At 52.5% G+C, this 23262-nt stretch overlaps 1 protein-coding gene across 3 annotated transcripts in view; it reads left to right on the top strand.

Annotated features, from left to right (window-relative positions):
• PPP2R2B (protein phosphatase 2 regulatory subunit Bbeta) overlaps nt 1-23262 on the top strand; it is a 47119-nt gene that overhangs the window by 3744 nt on the left and 20113 nt on the right. Inside the window, exon 1 of one of the 3 annotated variants that reach the window (XM_065734932.1) lies at nt 14147-14305. The exons of the other annotated variants lie outside the window; for them this stretch is intronic. Within the exon in view, the coding sequence (XP_065591004.1) occupies nt 14236-14305 (70 nt within the window). The 5' untranslated portion in view covers nt 14147-14235. Of the gene's footprint in view, nt 1-14146; nt 14306-23262 lie in introns of those variants that run through there. 3 annotated transcript variants of the gene reach the window in all.

Below are 23262 nucleotides of genomic sequence, written 5' to 3'. Positions count from 1 at the left end.
CCATGTGGTGTGGCTGCGTGCACGCTGTGTGTGAGCAGTCAGTGGTGTGAATCACACGCAGCTGTTCCCCACTTCCCTGTGTGGAGCTGCTGCACTCTCCCTCGTGCTCCCCAGCCGTAGTCGGTTGTGGTGGATAAATCCATTGGTTGGTAACCTGTGTCCCATTGTACATGTGCTCCCCAAAGCCATGGCACTGAGAAGTAATTAGGAGCCAAACCTCTTGTAAGTTATACGTGGCTAAGGACCAGTGTTGCCAATGTTGCTTTGAGGTCATTCAGGTATGTTTGTGTATAGATCTGATGAGAGCACGGGAAGGACCAGTGATTAAATGTGGTATGTAAGCAGTGTGAGCGAGGGTCATGCAGGGGGTTCTGGAGTGAGAACTGTGGCCATTTGATGGTTCCTCAATGAGGGAAAGTAACCTTCATATCACTCAGCTTTCTGCACGCTCATTTGGTTACTGCAGGGCTGTACACGCAGTGTAACACCAACTCCATCCATGAGCAACGTGAACGTTGAGACAGTTCCTGTAGGGATGGTGTGCTCCTGACAGTTTTTGTGGTGATTGGCTTCAGTCTCTGCCCGTGGCATCATCTAGCTACAGAGAGGTGTGGTGGGCACTACCTTGCCTTGGCTTCTGCTCCTTGGCTGAGAATGCTGTCAGGTTTAAGACATGGAGGGGGGACGGGGCAGCAGGCAATGACTGTCTGGGTTGAACTGTTCTCTCTTGGTTGCTGTTTTAGTTCAAGCAGACAGTATGGAATTTAAAAAAGCAATCACTCTGAAATCTCTTGGGATAATTTTATCTACTTAGAATGACTCAAACTAATTCCACTGTTACTCTGGAATTCTTTCTTTGAAAATCTCTTTGAATGTTTCTTTTGTTTTCATTTTGACTTTGGCCAAAGGCACTGCTCCTTAAGATGTTCTAAATAAGTAATTTTTGGATTGCTCTACTGGAATAAGTTATGCAATGGAGAAACGGACCTTGCTGTTGTAGGGGAGGTCATAGGGGGCTACTGAGAGGAAAAAAATCCTTTCAAGAAGGAATACTGTACTGGTGCATTATCTATTCTCATCCATTGCAGAAAAGGAAACTCATACTGAGCTACTTCTTGTACCAATTATCAGATGTGTGCCATTAACTATGGGTGAAACTGAGATCTGGAGGGTTTAAATGACTGCAGGATTAATTGCTAGCTGAACTGACACGAGGACTGAGGGAAGAGCCTTCCTCCTGCTTCAGTCCTCTGAATGACTGCAGAGGCGGCGGAGCAGACAGAGGATTTCTGGGAGGGGTCTGGCAGGAGTGGGATGCAGCGTTTGTCCCTCTGTGTCGGACTGGCAAAGCTGCACTTGGTGCTCTAGCTTGCTGTAGTGGGGCACATTCACAAACAGAAGGAACTTTTGTGGAGTGAAGCCATGGTGTCTCAGTGATGGGATTCAGGCACTGCCCGGGACTTCCTTGGCAGGTCTTCGAGGCTCTGCTCCACAGCAGATGGTGAGCAGGAGGGCTGAGCCTGTAGGACAGAGAAGGTCCTTCCCTCTGTCAGCCTGGCAGCAGCGTCTGTCTGCACGTCCCCCCTCAGATGTGGCTGTCCTGACAGAGGTCATCCTCTGCACAGCTTTCTAATGCCGTGGGGATTCCGTGGCATTGTTGCCTTTACTGTGAATGTGCAGGATTATGATCATGAATTAGGAGGAGAGGGTTCGTCTGGAGGGAGCTGACATCTTTATGCTGCGTGGCTGATGTGTTGTGGCAGTGTCTTGTTGCTGAGCTCCTGGTGCTCAGTGTCATCCAGGAGCACCGGCCCTCCTCGTGGCAGAGTTCTGTGCAGCGTGTGCTTCCCTGGGTCTGTCAGTGTTGCTGTGCTGAGCCTTAATGGCAGCTCGTGAAGTGCTCAAACAGGCATTTGGGGTGATGTCTGATTCAGCCCTGTTCAGAAATGCGTGGAAACGTGCACTTGTCCCATTGGCCCTAAAAGCATGCCTGAAGCTTGGCTGAATAATGGGAGTTAGACAGAGTTTGAGCCAACGATACCACCTCTGGGACCTGGTTCTGTACTCCTGAGCTGAGTGTGAGGGTGTACTGCTGCAAAACAGCGTTTCTTGATCTGCCACTTAAGTTGCAAAGCAACTACTTGGGCTCACCTTCATCTCATGGTGATGCGTGTACTGACAATTAATCCAAATCGTTTCTGATGTAGAATATGCACTGTGGATTTCTAACATTTTCTATTTGCTGAAAAGGGGTTAAATGGTGGAAGGAATGGTGCCTTCATGGAGCTGTGTGTTCGTTAGTGGTAGGTTTGCTTGGAACTGTGGGTGAGCTGCAGCAGCTGCTACACCTGAGTATGATTGCACAGCAAGGCACTTCAATGTGAACACAAACATGCTGATTTCTTTCAAAAACAAAGGATTTTTAGTGTTTCTGCAGCCTGTTCAGCTCAAGGATATCGACATTGTTTGAATCCTCAGCTAAGTAAGGCTCAGGAAAAAGCCTTTGAATTGCACAAACAATGTTCTTTCCTGCAGACAAGGAAGCGAGCACAAAGACGGGAAGTGCGAGCTCTGAGGTCACGGCTTGCCAAGTGTTACTCATGCATGTGTTTTTCTTCCAGAATTTACACAGAAATGTGTTCTCGTGATTTCTGAGTCCGGTTTTGGAGTGCTGGCTGCTCTACCGAAGTATTATTTTGGATACTTCCGCTGAAGTTGATGTAATAATTACTACCTATCCTTAAAACCTGTGTTAAGGTGCTCTCCGTGTGCTTGGGAGATCTGGACTGTTAAGGTCTGGTCATTTTTTTGTTTCAGAATGGGAATGATGCACTTTCAATCCCGCAGTGCTGTGACTCCAAATGCTGCAGTGCAAACTTACCATTGCTGCTCTCAAATGAAGTTCAGAAGTATGTGATAAGGATTCTGGACTGTTCAGTGACTGTAATCACTGTCAGTGTGAACTTCAGCATTCCTCACGTAGTTTTGCAAAGTGTCAGCGGAGCACAAGTGAGGATGAGACGGAGGTGGGAGTCAGTGCTGTGGTGGGCTCAGAAGGTAAGCTCAGCAGATGCTCTGCACCAGCAGCTCGGTGTTCCCTGGAGATTCACCAGGAGTGTGCGTTACCGCACAGCTCGTGTCTGCATTTACTCGTGCAATGTAGATTGATTGAAGGAATGAGTTAACTAAAAAGCTACCAAGGAGGTACCTTGGGATCAGCAGTAGGCCAAGCACGAAGTCTGGAATTGTTCGTGTGGAGCTCTGGAGCTGGCCACTTTTCTTTCTCATGGAAGGGGAAAGCAACATCTCACTGCACTGCTGATAGATTTGTTTAATTGGAAAGCAGTGGAAGAAGCCCTTCTATATCAGCTGTACCCCAAAATGAGACAGCATATGAAGGGTACAGCTTAGTTTTCTGTGTGGTACAAATAAGCAGCAGCCACTGCTGGTAATGAGGGGTTTGAAATCCTACCGTGCTTCATCTTAGCTGCTGTAGATGCAGATGTTAAGGGAGCAACATTACAAATATAACTCATGTTAGAGGACAACAAGTGGTGTGGGGTGCAGCAGGAGTCATGGGTCACAGCTGCAGAACTGGAAAACAAAGAGTCTGCTGAGCAATTACAAGGCATCATCTGGGTGTGAGTCTCATTACTATTGTCTTCGTGATGTTATCCTCCTGGCTGTGGTTACTGCCCTGCTGGCTGGTATCAGGCCCTTTTATTGAATTAGCACTGGCTTTTTGCTGGGAGATGGTAATGTTAATATTATACCTATTCTGAGCTGTATTCAGTAGGATCATTGGCTGTGTGGATTTTCTGCATTGCTGAGGGGTCTGAGTGTTGGTCTAGGGCTGGAGGAAGGCATGGATAGATCTCAAGATGACATTTGGGAAGGGTTGTTGTCATTTTCCCTGCTTTCTCTTCCTCTGAGCAGAATCTTCGGTCCTCAGTTGTGCCTTAGTGTTAACACCTCAATCAGATTGATTAAAAAGCATTCCCAGGATGAGGGCTTCATTTTGTTGCAGCCCAGAGCAGCTCTGGACGCCATGGTGGGAGGTGTTCAGCAGAGGGCTGTGCTGTGCTGGTGCACGCAGTGTGTTCCTGCTCACTGCCCACCCTGGGGATCCTCCACGGGCTCTGCATGTCTCACTGTCAGATCTGCTCTGATGTTGCTGCTTCAACACATCCCATCTGAGCAGCTCTGGACCTGGGCCTGCTCTGAGACCCCGGCCAGGGACCCCACAAAGTGCTGTGTGCGGAGCTGATGTCTGTGACTGCAGTGTTTGTGGGCAGGGTGGAGGAAAAGGGCTGAGCATGCAGTTGAATAGGTAGATTTAAATGAATAGATGGGGGTAAATATGACACGTTTGAATGTTCCTTTCATGGCCCCTGGACAATGGCTGGCTCCCAGGCAGTGCTCTGCGTGAGCTGCAGCTGTGTGGTGGCACAGGGCAGTGCCTGGCGGGGCTGCAGGGTGAGGGTGGATGCAGACAGCATGCCCTTGTCTGCAGTGTCATCCCCGTGAGGGAGGGGAGGGGGAGTAAATGTCCAAAATGTTAGACATAGCATCAAAATGAAATGTGGTATATGGAAACTATTTCTTCTCCCAGTGAGCTTAAGACTTTGTTTCTTCTGCATCAGGTTCTCTTTATTTGCTTGTCTTTACTCCTGTGGAGTTGAACCGCAGTCCAGCTCTTCTGGATGTGTCAGCAGCAGTTCCTGCTGAGTGCCAGACATGGAAATGAGCTGCAGTGGGAGAGGAGGAAAGCAGCAGGGCCCTGTCTGGGTTCTCGTGTAGGAGAAATAACAAACTCTGCCCACACGGGCGGTGATGGGGGAGCTCTGATAGCAGTGCTGCTCGCGGCTTGGCGTGGTGCCCCGGTCCGGGGCTGCCAGGTTCACTTATCGGTATTCAGGAGTATCGGTGGTAAACACAGATCTGTTTTCTCCACGAGGGATGACTGGTGCACGTGTGCTCTTCTGCTGGTAACTCAGGAACTGAAAATATCTTTCTTTGGCTGTGGTGATTGCATTTGCTTTGCATTATTTTTTCCTCTGGCCATTTTGAGGCCTCTTATGAAAACAAACATTTTCATTATTCATATATATTCTTACAGGTTTTTATTTTGTTCTGTATTACCTTTGGGAGCTTATGAAAGGAGAAGAAGGTTGTTTCAGCTGTCACAGAAACATAGAGCTTTATAGTTGCAATTATAGTCTGTGTGTTTTGCTGCCGTAGGAAGCAGTCAGATCATTTCTGTCTGAAAGGTGATGCTCTCAGAGCACTTTCAGTGGGGAGATGTGCACGAGGCACTGACAGATGTGAGGCTGCCATTAGGAGCTCGGCTTGAAGTCTCTCCTTAATACGTAGAATTTTGTCTTTTAAGGTGCAGAGAGTCAAAGATAAGAGAAAATGCACCTGGGATGATTTCTTTGTGCTTCATTATTTGATCCCACACTCAAGCTTTTGATGTCCCCCAAGGTGGCATAGCACTGATGCCTGGCACTGGGGTATGGGACGGTACTGCAGCAGTGGGGAGTCCTGGGTGTGGGCTGCAGAGCTCCCTCCACTTTGCACTGTGCTGGGAGGCAGCAGCTTGCCCAAACAGGACAGGGCTGGGGGGCAGGGGGCTGAGAGGAGATGGGAGCAGGAGCGTGGCCAACACCCGGGTGGGGAGGGGGTCCTGCTCTGCTGGCTCACGGTTTGTGTCCAGGCACTTGGAAGGGCTGTGACTGCTGCTGCCCTTCCTCAGCTGCCTCCTGCACACTGAGGAGGGACTCACAGTGTGCCAGTGGGGGGCCAGCTGTGCCCTGGGGGTTGTAACAGACCTTGTAGTGTGTTTCTAAATGGTTCCCATTTCTCCTTCCAAGATATGTGATGCTGTGGGACCAGGAGGCTCTGATAACAACAACAAAATAGTCACTGGGGAAAACAAAGCACTGTCTTGTTATCTCACCCCTGGGAGGAGCCCAGGTGCAGCTGTGTGAGGCTGGGATGCTGCCCTGGCTGTGATTGGCACCAGGGTGAGCAATGTTCCGCTGCCACGGTGCTCCTCAGCGCATCCTCCTGGCTGTCCCCGAGGCTCATTCACAATCTCTGTCTCCTGTATGAAGTCCCTGGTTTTACAGCAGCACAGGAACTGCTTGGGGGTGATGTTATAAAGTGCTGCCGAGCATCTGCAGGGAAGCACTCGGATCGGAAGCGTAACGGTGACTTCTTGCTGACTTCAGGTGAGATAGCAGCCTGCATGCAGCTGGTGTAGGAAGCATGGAAGCACAGCAGCTGTCATGTTGTGGATGAGTTCTGGCTGCACTGTCTGCAGGGAAGCTGCCCCTCGGGGCCCTTCTGGCCGGGTAATGCCATGGAGTGGATTGGGTTGAAAAAGGACCTCAAAGATGATCGAGTTTCAACCCCCCCCGCCGTGGGCAGGGTACGAAGCACTAGAGCAGGCAGCCCAGAGCCGTGTGGGGTGGCAGTGTCTGAACCGCGGGGCTGAGCTGTGCTGTGTGAGCACACGGTGTGTCCGTGGTGGTGTAACCCGCGTGGGGGAGCGGCTGCTGCGCGGTTCGGGGTCCGGTGGGGGCTGCGGGACCCCTCCCCTGCGGCGTTCTGTAATCCGTTTCACACAGCGCAGTCATTTGTCTCGTTTGCTGACTTCTTAACAGATGGATTTGTGGGTTTTGTAATTACTATACAAACGGTAATAAGACGTGATATCTTTTATTAATTAACGGTTGTTCAGGTTTGTTTTTCAATGCCATGAGGTAGATTAGATGTAAATACCAGCGCCATACAAATATTAGTTTTACATTTTGAGAACCCATGCAGACGTGGAAGGCTCCTCGTGGTGCCGTTGCTGTTCCTAAGGAATTCTTTGTAGTTATTATCTAGAAGCACAATCTTTTTTTTTTTTTTTGTTTAAAAGTGTTCTCTGTGAATGGGGAGCACAGAGCTGGCCGCTGTCCTAAAGCATTCTCTGTATGTATCCTCCCTGTGTTCTTTCACTGACTTTATATCCTTGTGCAGTGTTGGCATCCTGTCTTTCTTCCTGGAGGAATTGAGTGTAAACAGTTCAAAAACTGCAGACCACATGGGAAGGGAAGCAGCTCACACCGCTGAGGTGCAGCTGTGCTGAGAAGCTGTCGGAGTACCGCAGATAAAGCCAAGACTGAGAGCAGAAACTCCGAAATGGCAGCAGGGCGGCGGAGCAGCACGGCGCGGCTGTCGCTGCTGGGACCGCAGCGCTCAGCAGTGGCACTGGGAGTCAGCCAGGAGTCTGGAAATGTGCATCCACTTTTCCTTTGAGGAGTGCTCTCTCCTAGCCATGCGTGTGGCTGGCCGAGTGCCTGGTGATGTGCAGCGTGTGGGGACACCTATCGGTGTCGGTGTCGCAGTTTCCTCAGCTGTCGCTTTCGTTGGGAGCTCAGGAAGAGGCACAGCACCGGGAGCTGGTCAGTTGTGGGCAGATCATGGCTGAGCTCCAGTGTTAAGTTTCAGACATTCAGTGGTAAGGAATGAAGAGAAAATGATGTGGGAGCAAATGGCAGTGATGTATCTGTGCCCACATCGGTGTTCCCCAGGGGCTGTGGATGGCTGAATTTGCTGACTTTGTCGCTGCTGTTCCCTCTTTGTGGCTCTGAGTTATGGGGGAAGGAGTGCTACCATCTGAATTCAGGAGCACATTCATGTAAGCAATGCTGAGCAGGAAAAGCATAATGTTTCTCAGCCTTTCATTAATTTAATACACAGACATTTCAAATACAATCATGTTTTAAACACTAAGATTATTATTGGAGGGGCTTGGTTGTATAGGAGATCACGGTGAGACACGGATGTGATGTGAGCACCACGTGGCTCTTGCCCTGCCGGCAGGCAGCACTGGATGTGTGGGACTGCTTTCCTTTCAAGTGCACTCCATCATTGGTCCCGTACTCATCCGTGTTTTGGCAGGAAGCTCCAGTGCACAGAATGCCACAGCTGTCATCTCCTGTGACAGCCCGGTCATTCTGGTACAGCAGCGTGGCTTTGCAGTACCAAAGAAGTGGATGAGTCAGAGTATGTTATGATGACTTGTTGTGATTTTTCCCATACCAAAATAGTTTTGTGCTTAAAATACGTTCCATGTGAACTGAAGCATGGGTGAGGCTGGGCTGGCTTTCCAGTGCTCGAATGGGTCTCAAACTTCACTTTGTTGCCTGCAGACTTTGTCTCTTTCTGTCAAGTCAGCAGTGAGGGAAGATCTGGCTCCTCACAGGCAGGAGTGAGGAGTACGTTTGTTATTGCTCTGTGGAGGGTCACTAAAAGTCCACGAACCCCTGTGAATTTCAGAATGATCAGTGAGCAGATATCTGCCCGCAGGCGGCTGCTGCAGGCTCCCTGCATCGTCTGACTTCCAGTATTGCAGCCAACAGTGGTCCTGTTCTGCCTTACCCAGTGCTGAGCTTTCCACAAGGATGGTTGGGCGTCCATCCTTCAAAGACTGCAAAACAAACCAGTCCTGGTCGGAACTGCTGCTCTGCCAGACGTGCACTGTTGTTTTCTTTGGGGAATTAATGCTGTCTGGCTGATTAGGTGGTGTGCTTCCCATGTTATAAGGATGGCTGAGCTATATCCGGGTGTTCTGCTCAATTGTGCTGCTAGATGACATTAGAAGACGAGCAGAATGATTTCTGTAGTAATCCCAGTGCGAAGGTTTACAGTGTTGTGAAACTAGCCGTGCTTGTGTTACAAGACGTGGTAGCCCTGGTTGAATTTATATTGTGATTTCATTACTTTTTGGTGTAGTCAACATTGAAATGAAATGAAGGCAGTGGAGTAATTGCAGTTTAGGATATCTGATTCAAAATGATGTAGGTGTGTTGGTGCCTTGCATTAGCATACGTCCTTTCAAATAAAATCCACCTTTGGAGCAAAATCTTGTGTACTTAATGCTGATTTAATAGAAATAAAAGCTGAGTAGTTATGCTGACAGTGTCTCAGCCCAGGATACGAGGGGAGGTGTCTGAGCACTCCATAGAAGTCCGTTGTCTGACCAATGCAGCTTTTCTCCGCGGTCACTAAGCCCAGTTCCTCCTCCTGTGCTGCTGCTCATCAGGGTCACTGATGTTGGTTATTTGGTTGCTTTCCAGTTTCCTTCACTATTGAAGCGTGTGATTGTCATCTTTGTACCATGGAACTGGTTTTCACCCTCAGCTCCATGACCAAACTTTGAGCAGGGTAGCGATGAGTGATGGAGGAGTAATGCTTTTTGGAGGTGTGTTCACACGGAAATGGGCACCAGCAGCAACTGCTCTGCTCTCAAGCAGAAGCTTACTCCTTAGCATGGACTGTTCTCAAGGAGTTCCAGAGCACCGATGCTATAACAAGTGGCCTTAATCTTCAGACATGGCAAATCCTATTTACAGAGTAATTATTTAAGCTAATTATATCTCTGATGTGAGGAACATGTGACAAAGAGTTCCCACTATATCCTTTAGAGAACGTTGAAGTCTTGGATCCTCAAAAAATAGTCTCATTCCATCTTGGGAGTGTATGTGTTCTGCAGTAATATAGTTCAGAAATAATGCAGAGAGAAATGTGTGTTGTGTGAGATAATCTGTAGGGGAATAGGAGCTGTGGTTTGTGACAAGGCCTCCCTGGAAGTGCTTTGTTTGTGCTGCAGTTTCACTGTTAGGGGATCTGTTGTGTTTTAAGGAGTGGTTGGATAAAAATGTTTTGGCATTTAAAAAGCAGAGCTACACTTGAAATCAAACTCCTCTGTAGAAGAGAGGAGCAGTATTTGATCGCACGGATATGAATCGTCGCAGTTTGTGGCTGCGTGGTTCCCATCGTGCGGTGACTGCCTGGGGAGCACTGACGTGTTTCACTGGCACGGGCAGGGATGGGCACTCATGCTGCAGAGTTCTCTTCGTGATGGGTTTGTCCCTGTTCCTACAGCCTGGGCTGGTGGGAATGGATGGGTGCAGCCAAGCAGAGCCATCGCTGGCAACCTGTGCTGGGCTGTGAGAGCTGCAGGGCTGCTGTGCTGCTCACTGATCACTGCTGGCTTGTGCCCTGTGCAGAACAATGAGCCACACTGCTGTGGAGTAATCAGTGGGTGATCCAGGGCCACTCAGACACAACAATATCATCTCTTTCTAATTTAAGCGTATTCAGTTATTTCTGCCTGATTAGTTGCCTTTGCAATTCATAATACATATATGCGTAAGTAGTATGTATGCATATGGAGTGTGACAGACCTAATGTGTAACTCTACCTGTGCTTTTGGTACATCACTGATAAACACTATCAAACACTTCAATTTTCATAGGGGATAAGGAGGTAAAAAAAGGTTGTGCAGTTGGTTATCTGTCAGAAGACGACCAATTTCTCAGGGAAATGCTGATGCTGAGTGACCCAAGGAAATGGAAAATGGACTGTGAAAGAGCTGAGGAGAAAACCCTAAGGCAGCTCATATATGAGTGTATGGCAGATCAGCTGATGTGCTTGAATGAAAGACAGTTCCCAAAGGAAGAGATGATTGTCCCTCAGTTAGGAAAGATAAAAATGATGGACAAAATGAACAGTATCACCAAAGTACATGCTGAGATAATATAAAGGAAATACCTGATGTCACTTTTTTGTCTGATTTTTAGTGGGGCATGAACCCAGTCTGAACTTTCTATTAATGTCTAAGTGTGATAATTGCTGAAATCTTCAGTTACCACAGCTTTCAGAAGCAGAGAAGGCAAACTGAGACCAGGATCTTTTAGCAGCAAAGATGTTTCCTCTTCCAAATAGTTCTGCTGGCATAAAAGGTGCTGTGATTTAATGATTGCTCTTGATTAAGTGGAAGTTCCTGGCCCCAGCCTTGTGAATATTGAGCTCTGTGCTAATATCACCTTCCCACATGCAATATGCACAGCTACTGTGTGCTTACACGTGCAATTCTGTCAATACAGAAGAAAGTGTGAGTAGTTTTGCACTGAAAAAAGTGTTGCAATAGCTCAGTTGTAGCTATTGTTAAATGTATAAAGGGAGAAGGACCTCGTTCCCTATGGAAGGTGGCTATTGTTATAATGGGCACTACTGCAGTGGTGGTGTATCCTCTGGAGCAGCTCTGTTGTATTTATCTGTTGTCTCAAAGTGTCATTTGAGATGGAGAGCATAGGCATGCACTGCATGACATCAGAGAGAGAATCTTTCAAACGGGTCATGGTCTCTGAAAGTGATAAGAGAGGCAGTGTTTAAGATGTTCAAGTTCCACAGAGTGCATTTATCTGCAGTAGTGGGCACAAAGCAGCCTTCCAGGAAGCATTGACCAAATGGTGCATTGGGCCCATGAGTGAAGTTTTGGGTAGGTGAAAATACAGGTTGGAGAAGCACTGACAATGGGCATTGGATGAGGCTGCCTCAAAAAAGGATAAAAGTAGAAATACACTGGGCCAGAGGATGCTCTTCTCAGACGCTGACATAAAATAGTAGGATAAGAGTAAAAAGGAAGAAAGGCCTGTTAAAAGTCTCAGAAACCGGGCAGTGTAATTCAAGGAGAGAAAACACCAAGAGCTGGTAATCTCTGAGCCAGGGCCAGATGTGACAGTGCTCATTACTGCTGTGCTGCTGACCAGGGAGTACCAGCAGGAGCACGTGGCGGGGCTGGAAGCAAAGCAGATCGGTCCATCATGCTCCCTTTGGGACACAGGAGTCTCTGCCTGCTTTGCATTCAATGAACTGTTTCTTTCCTTGCCTGAGGTCCTGACCCCGAGTCCCTCATGGAGGGAGACTTGCTGCTTGTCCTTTCCATTCAGCTTGCCTGCACAGATTACATTGTCTCGGTTAAGTCATGCTAAATTAAGGTTCACAGTTGTCTTTTTTTGGTGCACTGCATGAGAAACACGAGGACATGGTTTTGAAGCACCGCACGGGGATCCGTGGGGAGCTTCACAATGCCCCTAACAGTGCTGGGACTCGTGTTCTCCTGTGACTGCAGGGGTGTCCTGTGCTGGGTGTGCAGATGGAGAGGGAAGAGTCCTCACGAGGTGCTCACCTGGAGCACGTTTACCTGCACCATGCGTCCTTCCATGAGCTGGGTTGGAATGGGTTTTTGGTGGGCAGTACCTTTCCCAGGTCTTCCCAAGCTCTGCGGGCTGCAAACAACCTGTGGCATGAGCCAAGGTAATAGAGATGGGTCGTCAAGGTTCAAAAGGAATGCTACTTAATATATTAAACAGTTTTTAAAAGATGAAGGTATGTTTCTAACACGTCAGGAATTAGGAAAATAGATGTAGTACTCACGGATGTGGAGGTAGAAGTAAATGTGATGAAGTTTTTCATGCATGCTTCATGCTGGGAATGAAATCAGAGGTTTTACTCAGACATTAATGCACTGCACCGGTCCTGCAGAGACTGCACAGAGCTGTTCTAACTGCAGCAAAAATCAGTGGAGTAAAGGGGTCCTGGCTCTTCAGGAGATGTCAGAGTATGTAACATGGAGACACCTGGGTGTCTGGGAAACAGTGACAGCTCCAAGCTGACCTTTGGTGAATTTAATCTGCAAATGGGTTTCTGCTTCAGGCAGCGGATGCTTTTAGATGCTGTGAAGGCTCATTCCTGGGTTTTAAAAAGCTGAGAATAAATGGATTTCATGATGCAGCTCCTATGCGCATTGCATAACAAGCAGGTGGCTTGCAGATGTATTTCAATGACACTGGATTGGGAAACTTTGCAGGACTTGTGAGTTCACAATAAGAATTTGTGCACAACAAGGAGAATAATTTTTCTAGTCAATAAAGGAGAAAGGAGCTGGCACAAGTTAAAGGGGAAATACAGAGAAAGCAGAACCTGCTGGAGAGAAAGGGAAGGAGGTTGCTGCTTTGTGTTTGCTTCAGAAGCAATATCCATAAGCATCGGTGGCACTGACAGAGCTGGGTGATGCCTTCCCTGAGACCTGACAGCTGAGGCCTGAAGGGAGGAAGTGAACATTTGGTTATTAAAAATGCTTCCATTTTTCTTGAGTTGAAATTGATCAAGTTAGATTGTTCCTGTGTCTTTCAAGGAGTACAAGTATACCTGCAAGCAAACATACATCAAAGATATAGATACACACAGGTATCTGATGATCTCTGTGTGTTTTTAATCTTTCTTTTCCTTCTTTTACTGTGGGGAGGTTAAGTACCGTTAGCTCCTCTTTGTAGGCAGGAAGTGGATGTGGATAGGAGTACAAGAGCACGGGTGTGGGTTGTCCTGCCCAGGGTCAGCAGTGGCTCTTGGTCCTGTTAAGTGCTGCAGTTTTACAACGCCTTCTGTCAGCCTCCACGTGTCAGAACTCGGGGGGGAACAGCTGAGGACCTGCGGGGCTTCACAAGGTCGGGACATCCGCTCTCGCAGCAGGACCCGGGTGGGACCCAGGCTGTGCTCCTGTGCCTGTGTCCCTTTGGTGGCAGTCGGTCGAAGGAAAACTGCGGGTCGGTTGTGGCTGTGGTGTGGGACGCAGAGTTGTGTCCGCCCCCTCGCGCTGGTTCCCAGGGCGCGCATCACGGCCGTGCTGGGGATGTCTTGTGTGCCACCAGCGCGTTCAGGTGCCGCAAGTAGCAGAGGCGGAGTCAGAGGAACTCACCTCCGTGTATTTCCCCGTGTCTGACAGCTGCTCAGTCATTGCCAAGGCTTGTTCCCTTCAGAATCCAAACGTGTTTCCATTTGGGGATCGCTGAGCGCTATATCCCGAGTACAGCCTGTCCTTTTGGCAGTGTCCCCTGGAAAGCAGGCCCCCAGTTTTCCGACCGTTCCTGTCCGCGTGGTGTCACGGGACCCCGAGGCGCGTTGTCCCCCGCAGCCATAACCGCCCCGCGGGAGCAGCCCTGGGGCACCGCCCATCCATCGCTGCTCGGGATCCTCTGTACGTGCTGCGGTTCCTCCGCGCTCAGCTCGCCATCGCACCGCGGCTCGGGATGCGTGCTCCCAGCGCTCCTTCAGCCGAGAGCTCCACCGGCGCAGGAGCATCGCGGGGCCGCTCCGCCCGCCCGAGCTGCGCCGTACCCGACGGGGCGGGCGGAGCGGGGCCCGCCCTGCAGCGCGGCCGCGCCGGGCCGAGCCGTGCGGTGCCGTATGGGAGGAGCCAGCGGCTCCGCCGCCCCTTCGCCCCCCCCACCCCACGCCGCCGCATTTCGCGGCCGGCTGCCGCGGAGCAGGGCGCGGGGGGGATGATGGATCCGCGGCTGCGGCTGCTGACGCCCCGCTCCCGCCAGCCCGCCGTCAATGGAGGAGGACGTTGAGACCCGCAAGATCAACAGCAGTTTCCTGCGAGACCACAGCTATGCGACGGAAGGTGAGCTCCCCGGGGGCGGTGGCGGCGGCAGGTGGGGGCCGTCCCCCGGCAGCATCCCCTCCGCCCTCTCGCTTCCCCTCGCGCCGCCGGCATCTCTCTGTCCGCCCTCCTCCCCCGGAGCGCGGTTCGGGCCGCTCGGGGCCGGGCAGCAGCAGGGGGCAGCGGGGCGGGGGTGCGGGCCGTGCCCCGCAGAGCAGCGCGGGCTGCGGTTTCCCCGCTCCGGTGACTCAGCAGCGTCGGACCCGGTGGGTTTCCACCTCCGTCGCGGTGCCCGCCCGCTGCGGTCGCAGTCCTCTCCGGCGCTGCGGATGAGGTCTGACATCTTGGATGTTCGAGAGCCTCTCGGGCGCGAGCGGAGCCGTCCCTCGGCGGTCCCGCTGTAGCCCCCGCAGTTGTGTACGAGAGATCTCGGAACCGCAGCGGCCGCTCTGTGCGCGCCGCAGCGCTCGCGGTCCCGGCCCTTCATCGCCGCGCTCCGGAGCTGCCGACGTCGCTGTGGTTCCCGGGGAGGGCGGTGGGTACCCCGTAGCACGGGGCCGAGGGGACGGGGCAGTGCCAGGAGCTCTTCGAGCCGGGATTGCGAGCCGCTCCCTGCGGCTTCCCGTCCGCGGCTGTACGCGTATCAGCGGTGCGCGTCCGTGCCTCGGGGAGCTGCGTGTCACGGCCGTGCGGCTCGTCCCGCTGCCGGAGCGAGCAGAGCTCTTGTGGGGCTGCTGTGCAGCGGAGGAGTTCCTCGCTGCGACGAAGTGCCCGCGTTGCTGCTGCCCTGCAGGGGTGAGCGTTCCTGGAGACGGCTGTGCTACGTGGGAAGGTGTGGGGTGCAAGGTGGGCACAGGGCCAGAGAGGCTCCATTATCTCATGACTGTCCTGGTGCTTCCCCAAGCAGCCTCTGACTGTACCTGCTCGTGTAGGGTTAGGAAGTTTAAATAGGAGTGTAATTGCTGTTACAGGAATTAAATAGCTGTCTCAGGGCTATTTTTCCTACAAGCCTTTGCAAGAAGAAACATGTTTTCTGACTCGTGTGTGACAGAGGTGAGGAGATGCCAAAGCTGTTAGACATCAGCGGTGTCATAGCCCTGGCTCAGCCTTGGGCCCTGGCTGCTGGTGTGCCGGGACATGGATTTCCTGTAATGGTTCCAGGTGAGAGGAGGTGGTGATGCCACGTTCAGTTCAGGGATGGAGCACTGAGCTGCGAGGTGCCCACCTGTGGTGCTGCAGCCTGCCCGGAGTGCGGGCAGCCAGGGCACAGCCAGGAGCTCATCAGCACTGGCACGGCCCTCCTGTTTTCTGCCTCTGCAGGAAGATGCAGTTGCTGGAAGGCAGAACCCAGTGCCCCATCCCTTCAGCAGTTACTGGTTCTCCCATCAGAAGTGACACTTTACAGGAAACTTTGCAGACAGACTCTGCACCGGAGCGCCTGGCCGGGCTGATGTGCTGCTTGGTTAACAGCCGAACCCTGCTCTCCTTACTGGTGCAGTCTTGTAGGGCTCTGCAGAAAGCTACAGCATAGGACCTGACTGAGGGAATGCTGTGACTCCAGGACGTCACTTGAGGAGGGTTTATCTCTAGAAAGATGGCACCTCAATGTAGTAACTACAAACTTTGGATACCTGAAGAGCCACATGAGAAGGCTCTGTGCAAGCTGGCACTGCTTGTGCGGAGCTGAAATGCAGGTGCTCAGAGCTGACAAGGACTGGAGGCAGTGGGGTGATGCTGCAGCGCCGCTGACTCCTGGCACCGTGTCCCACTGCTGGTCCCGAGTGCCTGGAGCCATGGGGCAGGGTTGTGGTGCTGGGCTGGCTCTGCCAACACGGGTGAGGACATCTCTGTGCTTGTTGGATGTGGCAAGGCAGAGCTTCCAGTGGGGCAGTGCACGCAGGGCAGGGAGCCCCGTGCTTCCTCCTGGCGGGCTGCCTTTGTCGTGGTCTGCGGAAGGAAGAGCTCGCCATGAGTGCGGCGGGCAGCACATACAGATGGAGTGGGGCTGCCCTGCTGTGACCCTGCTGGCAGGGATGAAGGGCTGAGCTGCCTGCAGTGAGGTCAGCGGGTGGCTCTGGGGGGGCTGGGGATTTTCCAGCCTGCTGTTGCAGTGATGAGATCTGGGCTGTCTGATAATCCACGGTAAATTTCTCAAAGTTGGACACTGAGATTTGCAGAACAGCGTAGGAGATAGAGCTAGAAAACTGCATCTGTCCTCTCCACAGAGATGTTCATAGGAGCCCCGTGCTCTGATTCTGCCTGCAGTTGTTCTGTCCAAGAAAGCTGTGTGCTCTGAGGAGGTTTTTTGGTGTGGTGTAAAAGGAAACAATTACAGAAGAAAACATTCCATTTTTCTCTGTGCGTGAAAGCAGCATAATCCTAAAATAGTCTGTTTGATAACCTGCCTTCTGTTAAGCCCTCCCAGAGCCTGCTTGGGGGATGAGGACTTGCTTTGGAAATGGAGGTGTCTGTGGTGTGTCAACTGAGGAGGTAAATAGACTTATGTAATGTGGTTTAGTGAGGTGTCACTTAAATAGGTCTGGTATTATTATGCAAATACGGGGTGAGGATGGTATTTCAAAAGCACAGCTTTTGTGCTTGTGTGGCGTCCAGAAGTATTGCTAATGAAGGAGATGCACCTGTTGTGCTAATTCAGCTTTGCTGCCAGGTAACATCGAGCTGCAGATGTGGGGCACACCCCCTAGGGGTCTGGCCCAGGGTCCTCCCCAGGGCTGTGCTGGGTTTGGTGGCCCAGGTCCTTGCACTGTGTCCCCAGAGTGGGTGCTGTGTGTGAGGAACACCTGGTGGCTTTATTCTGTTGCAGAAATCCATCTTGATTCTCACTTTTGATGAGCTCCCAGTCAAAAATAGGACAAATAAAGAGTAACTGAATATAAACCAACTATTTGTATAGCTTCTGCTTTCATGCTAGAGATGCTGAAGGGCTCCCCTCACCCCGTCCCCAAAGCTGGGCAGTTCCCAGCAGCCCAGCCAGGTGCCCTTCCTTCCCAAATGTCTGTTCCCTTGCTCCAGTGGAGAGTTCTCCTGTCCATGCTGCAGACATGGGAGAGCTGTGGGAGGAGTGGTCTGCAGCATGTGCTGTGGGGTGTGTGCTTTGGCTGTGCACACTGCAGTCAGTGCCCCAGTACAGGGAATGGGGCAGTGGTTGGTGTGTCCTTGGTGTGCTCGCTTTCCAGCAGAGCTCTGTGGGAAGCTGTGCAGACCTGGCCGTGCTGCTGGCCTCACCTGGCTCCTGTCCTTGGTCCACTGGTGCTGTCCCAGTCCCACAGTGCGAGCTGCCCTGGGCTGGCCGTGTCCCCAGCAGTGTCCCTTTCTGCCAGTGTGTCCATTTGCTAAGAGCTCTGTGTGGCAGTGGTGGTGGCTTTTTTTTTCCATCTACGTATAGTCCTCTTAGATGCAGGAAGTGAGGTGCTTCCCCCGTGCCTGGCTCAGGGTGAGCTACCAGGTATTTTTGTTGTCACAAATGATGTTAATTGCTGTTTGGAGATCATCTGGATTGAGATTTGATTAATCCAGGAACCTTCTTGAAGTAGTTGTTTTATCGCATAAGTACTTTGATTACACAACTCTATCCTTTGTGATTTTATTTATACACAGACATTATGGGCCTCCCCGACCTCTCCCCGTGCTGTGGTCCGGTTGTTCCGTGGGCTGTGGCCGTTCCTCCTGCCTAATCCTGGGATCACCGCAGGGGGATGAGTCTAACTTGGCTGTTCCTGGTGTTCCACGTCAAAGCTGACTTGGGATGCTCTAATCTGCAGATTAACGAGAGAATAGATTTGCTTGGGGACTCTGTAATCCTGGATTACTGGGAGTGCTGGGAGCAGTAATGCTGTGACTCGGGCGCGCTGCTGATGGGGCGGCTGTGGTGATGCTCACAGCCCGGCTCTGTCCTGCAGCCGTGCTGGGGCCGTGGTCTCCCTGGACTGTGCTGGGACAGAGGCATGAGAGCTGTGGTGGAGAAACCACTGAAACCTCCCGGAGCAGCAGTTACCTACAGGGGAACACAGCTGGGAAGCTCCTGCTTGTGGGTCGTTAGATCCCTGTGAACGTGTCTGCAAGAAGAAACCCGGCAAGGTCATGAAAGCTGATGGTCAGCTGCTGCCTGGCTTCAGGCCTGGGCTGGATGAGGCGTTCCCGTCCCAGGGGAGCTGAGGGAAGAGATCCTTTGAGAGCCAAAGTCCACTGCGGGAGGTGCTGGAGGTGGGCTGCCATGGGCTGTGTGTGGAGGTGAGGCGGTGGAGCAGCAGCGCTGAGTGCTGTTGACGTGGCAGGATGCTGATCAAGCAGGTTAAAAATAGCAGCTGCTCGCTCCTCCCCAGCTCGGCTGCGTGGCTGCGACCGGGAGCTGGAAGTGCTTATGCCGATGTGCTGAGCAGGCACAAAGCCCAGCTGCAGCCACGGGGCTGGGTACCGCGGGGAGGGCGGGACCGCGATGGGATTGGGGTGTCGGGGGAGCCTGGAGCTGCAGGCTGAGCACCCAGCACCTGCCTGCTTCCCCAGCGCCCCTGCAGAGCTCGGCTGCACATCCCATGCTCCTCCTGCACTCCTCCCGGTCCCCCAGAGCTGAGCCTTCAGGTGCCGGCAGCATCCCGGCCCCACAGTGAGAGCGGGGCCGGGAGCAGAGCACGGCTGCTCGAGCGCTCTGTGCGGGGCCGAGGGGACGAGGTCGGGGTGCAGGCAGGAGCGGGGTGCGCGTGGCCGGAGGCTGGAGCAGCGGCCCCTGCAGCGCGGTGCTCGGGCAGCGGTGGGCTCGGATGGCCGCGGCTGCCTGCAGTGCCAGCTCGGTGGTGTGGGGGCTGTGGGAGCTGGGAGGTGGCTGTGTGACTTCTGTGCCTTTTCTGTTTTGTCGCTTTTCAGTCTTTTACTGCTTCAGGCTGCTGTGTTTAAACAAACTCACTGCAGCTTCAGCTTGCTTTGTTCTGGGGTCAGCTTGCGAAGGCTGTTGTAGTGCTTTGAGGTGCTGTACCTTGAGAAGACGGCAGGCAGGTTAGGTGCGTTTTACTGCAACCTCTGGGAGGTTAAAGGGATCACTGGAGTTTGGGCCTCAGGGCTGTAGGAGAGAGCCATTTCCAGGCAGAATTTCTGTGCAGCCTTCTTGTTTCTTTTTAAAGCTGTTCGTTCTCTGGTGTGTGCACGACAGTCGGCGGTGTGTGCTGTACATCTCTCCTAAAGCCATGCGAAAGCAGATCCTTTGAATGGAAAGGTATTGAAAATAGAAACCAGAAACCAAAATAGACAGCTAATCCCCATCTTATCCGTCCCGTGGTTCAGCTCAGAGAGCGCTCACTGAACATCACCATCTCCGCTGCCCGCGGACGCAAACAGACTGCTGTGGTTTTCCTGCTCTGGGATCAGTCCGTGTCCACATTCTCTGAATAACAGTAAAACGTTAATGGAGGTGAGGACCGTTTTGTCCCTCGTGGCTGTTTTGCCACTGGAATAACAACTTTAAATGTTAAGATTTATAGATGTCAAGCCTGCTCAGCAAAAACTGAATCGTGTTCCGTAGCGCACGTTACCATTTACTGCTGCTGTATTATCTGCAGCCAGAGCGGCGTAACCTGTGGCAGCATCCTCACGGGGATGGGATGTGGGTCTGTCATTTCATGTTGGCTGCCTGGGGAGATCTGCAGCTCTTTTAGTGAAGAGGACTGGGGTGTGAGCTGCACTGATGCTCCCCAGGAACCGTGGAAGCAGAGGAGCACTGTGTGTCCGAACGAGTGCTTGGCTGTGAGCTCAGTGATTTCTGCTGTGTGCGTTGGTTCCTGAGCACGGTATTTGCCAAAGTCTCGCAGGCTTTGGAGGGGTATTGTTTTTTCTTTTTAAGTTTAATCTCATCAGTTTTATACTCAATTTAGGAGTCCTCGCTGACGTGTCTGTTAATAACAAGTGTACTCCAGCTGTTATTCAGTGGGTGCCCTGAGGGCAGCCTGCAGTGCTGAGCTGTGTTGGGTGGCTGCGGGCGCTGCTGAGCCCGGAGCGGAGCAGCTCTGCGTCCCCGGCAGCGATCCTGCCCGTGTGTGGCTGTGCCATTGCTGCTGAAATGAGCACGGATCCCCGGGTTTGTCATTAGGCATTTCCTTGTGTTCCCTTTGTTGGGTGTAGTGAGTAAAGGAAAAGTAATCTGACTGATGCAAAGCTGCCTGACAAACACGAGCACTAGTCTGAACGTCAGCACCTGCTATTGACAGTTGATTCCTGTGTGGCCTTGCAGTGGTCAGCAGCTGATGAGCAGCGTTAGCAAGCATGACGGATTGCTTCAGTTGCAGGCTTAGTAAATATGACTGGGTGAGAAGGGGAGAGAGGTCAGCAGAGTGCAGAGGAGCTGCCCTCCACCTCGCTGTGCCTGCAGTGAGTGCTGGTGGATGTGTCGTCGCAGAGCTCGGGGAGCCAGGAGCAGAGCGGTGCCCGAGGGGAACTATCACGTGTTAAACACCTGACTGCTGCCATTAAACTTGCTCAGGTATACGGTGCAGAGCAGTATTTGTGTTCTGGTGTTCATGTGCAGCTCCTGGAAAAACCCACAGTCTGTCACTAGGTGCGGTGCTGCAGGAGCGTGGCAGCCCTGTAGGGCCTGGCTCTCGCAGGAAACGCCCTAAGAGCTGCAGTGTGCAGGTGTGGGTCGTTCATCCGCGTGGAACGGGGCCTTGCATGGCTGCCAGGTGCGGTGTCCTTAGCATTGGGTGCTTGGTGTATCAGTGAGGTGGGTGAGGGGCCCCGGCCGCTGACGTGCTGCTGGGCTCTGCCTCCAGGCACTGTGCGTGGCCGTACTGAGACCTGTGGGGCCGGTCCTCGCCACCACCCTGCTCGCTGGGCACTTCGGAGGTGTACGGAGGGGTGCTGCAGTGGAGTGCCCTGTTGGCTGTTGCTCTGTTCCAAGGATTGTAAAGCATGGTAGAGAAACGAGCAGCCCAGCTGCCTCTGCAGCCATGGGTGCCCGTTCCCGGAGCCCTCATGAACAGCTCAGAGAATTGCTCGTTAGCCTTTTCATTTTAAGGGAAGCTCTTTGTTGTAAAACACTGTGATGATTCCTGGGAGTGATACCTGGGCTGCAGAAGTCAGGTGAGCTGCTGGGATGCTGGGGTGAGAGCTTTGCACTGAGCAATAAGGCATGTTTTGTTCCTCCTGAGGAAGTGAAATGGCTCTTGTGGCAGTGGTTGGGCTTTGTTCTACGCAGAGAATGGGATAATGCAGGGGGAGGGAGTGCTGGTCATCCAACCACCTGCAGCAGGAGCTGCTTTCATGGGCTGCTAATTCACATGAGATCTAAAGGGAGCTGAACATCTCACACTTCAAATGTGAGTTATCTGAGCACATTCAGGTAGATAAGTGTGAAACGAAGCCTTTTGAAATCAGACACATCAGGCAGTCCCCCGCTGGCTGCAGGTAGCAGAAGCCTGCTGTCTGAGTGGAGCACACGGCGGCTGTGGGAGGGAGGGTGCTTGCAGCTGCCCTGCAGGTGAGCCCTGGGCAGTGCTGGGGGGCTGCTCTGAGCACCTGCTGGGTGCTGGGGCGGAGTGGGCAGAGCAGGAGGAGGTTTCTGAGGGCCCTCCTCAGAGGTCCCTAGTTGAAGCTGGCCTGGATTGAGGCTGACAGACAGTTAATTGTACAACAGCATTGGCAGTGTTGCTTTGTAATTGGTTCCCCACTGCATAATTCTGGCTAGCAGGAATGGTGTGCTGGGTGTCTGCCTCTGGTTGTGCGGATCAGCTCAGGGGTAATGTGAGTACTGCAGGTTCCAGTGTTCCCGTGGTTTGTTTGCTCTCATGAGGAGTGCTGCAAAATCCAGCAGCAGGGCATTACTGCTGTAGTGCAGCAACAAGTTGTTAAACGTTTCTCAGACGTGGAGGTAACAAAGAAATGTTCCTTCTGTGTAGAAATGCAGGCAGAGGCCAACAGCCGCGGCGTGACCCGCCCGAGCTGCTGCCTGCCATGCCCTGCAGCTGCCCGAGGATGGGGCTGTCCGCTTCCCTGGGTCACAGCTCTGCCCCTCTCACAGCCTGGGCTGAGCTGGGCCCACCCGTGTGCCCGGAGCATCGGTGCTCGTTCACATCCATCAGGGCGCTTCCAGGGCGGGTGCTGCTTTTGGCAGATGGTGGTGGTGCTGCTTTGGAGCTGGAGGGAAGCCTGCTGCCTTGCCTCGGCTTTCCGCGGCTATAGGAGGAGACAGTGAGGTCTGCTTCTGTTTGGACGTTTGTTCTAATGTAAGAACTTTCTAATTAGAACCTTTATGAGTTAATGATGTGGTGCTTTGTCCGCTCCCTGCTGCAAGGCGGAGCTGGGGGAGCGGCTCAGCCTTTTTTTGGCTCTCTGTCACCCTGGTGCATTATCTCCATCTGGCTGCCTCCTCCCCCCTCGTGTCCCTCCGCTGGAACTGAGTGTGTACCAGGGACTATTAATAGCTGAGTCCTGCAAGTCTGCTCCTGCAGATGCAGTTCTGAGCTCCTGAATCCTAAAACTCATTACAGAGGAAGCAGTAGGCTGTGTGGTAGTTAATGCAATTAGGCTTCTAAGTTGGGTTCTGAGGGCCGAGTGCTGCCCTGGATTTCTGCATGAAGCTGCTGTGGGGTCCCGGTGTGCAGACCCCCCCGGCGCATCCCCCGCCGCTCATCGGCTGCCGTCGGGACCTGGCCGTGGTGCTGGCAGCTGCGCTGTCTGTCCGATAGCAAGGAGGGTCCGGATCCCACACCCTCGGCTTCCCAGTCCCGCTGTCCCGTGGGTTTGCATGGCACCGGGATGGGAGAAGTTCTGGGCTGCACTGGTCCATGCTGCCCAAGGCCGTTAGTTGCTGAGGGTTTGAGGACAAGAAGTCCAAACAGTCGGAATTAACTGGAGTGCAGGTTGCCCTCTTCTGTATGGGAAGCAGAAGCCATATCTCCCTTTCTAACAGGGATATGTTACGTGCAGGAGGAGGCAGAAAGACCGAAGGAGACACGGGCGTTCCTGAGACCCTC

This window comes from Cyrtonyx montezumae, unplaced genomic scaffold, assembly GCF_038088225.1.
Source record: "Cyrtonyx montezumae isolate F1298 unplaced genomic scaffold, pur_monq_1.0 scaffold_18, whole genome shotgun sequence".
NCBI lineage: Eukaryota > Metazoa > Chordata > Aves > Galliformes > Odontophoridae > Cyrtonyx > Cyrtonyx montezumae.
This window is presented reverse-complemented; position numbering and strand designations above follow the sequence as displayed.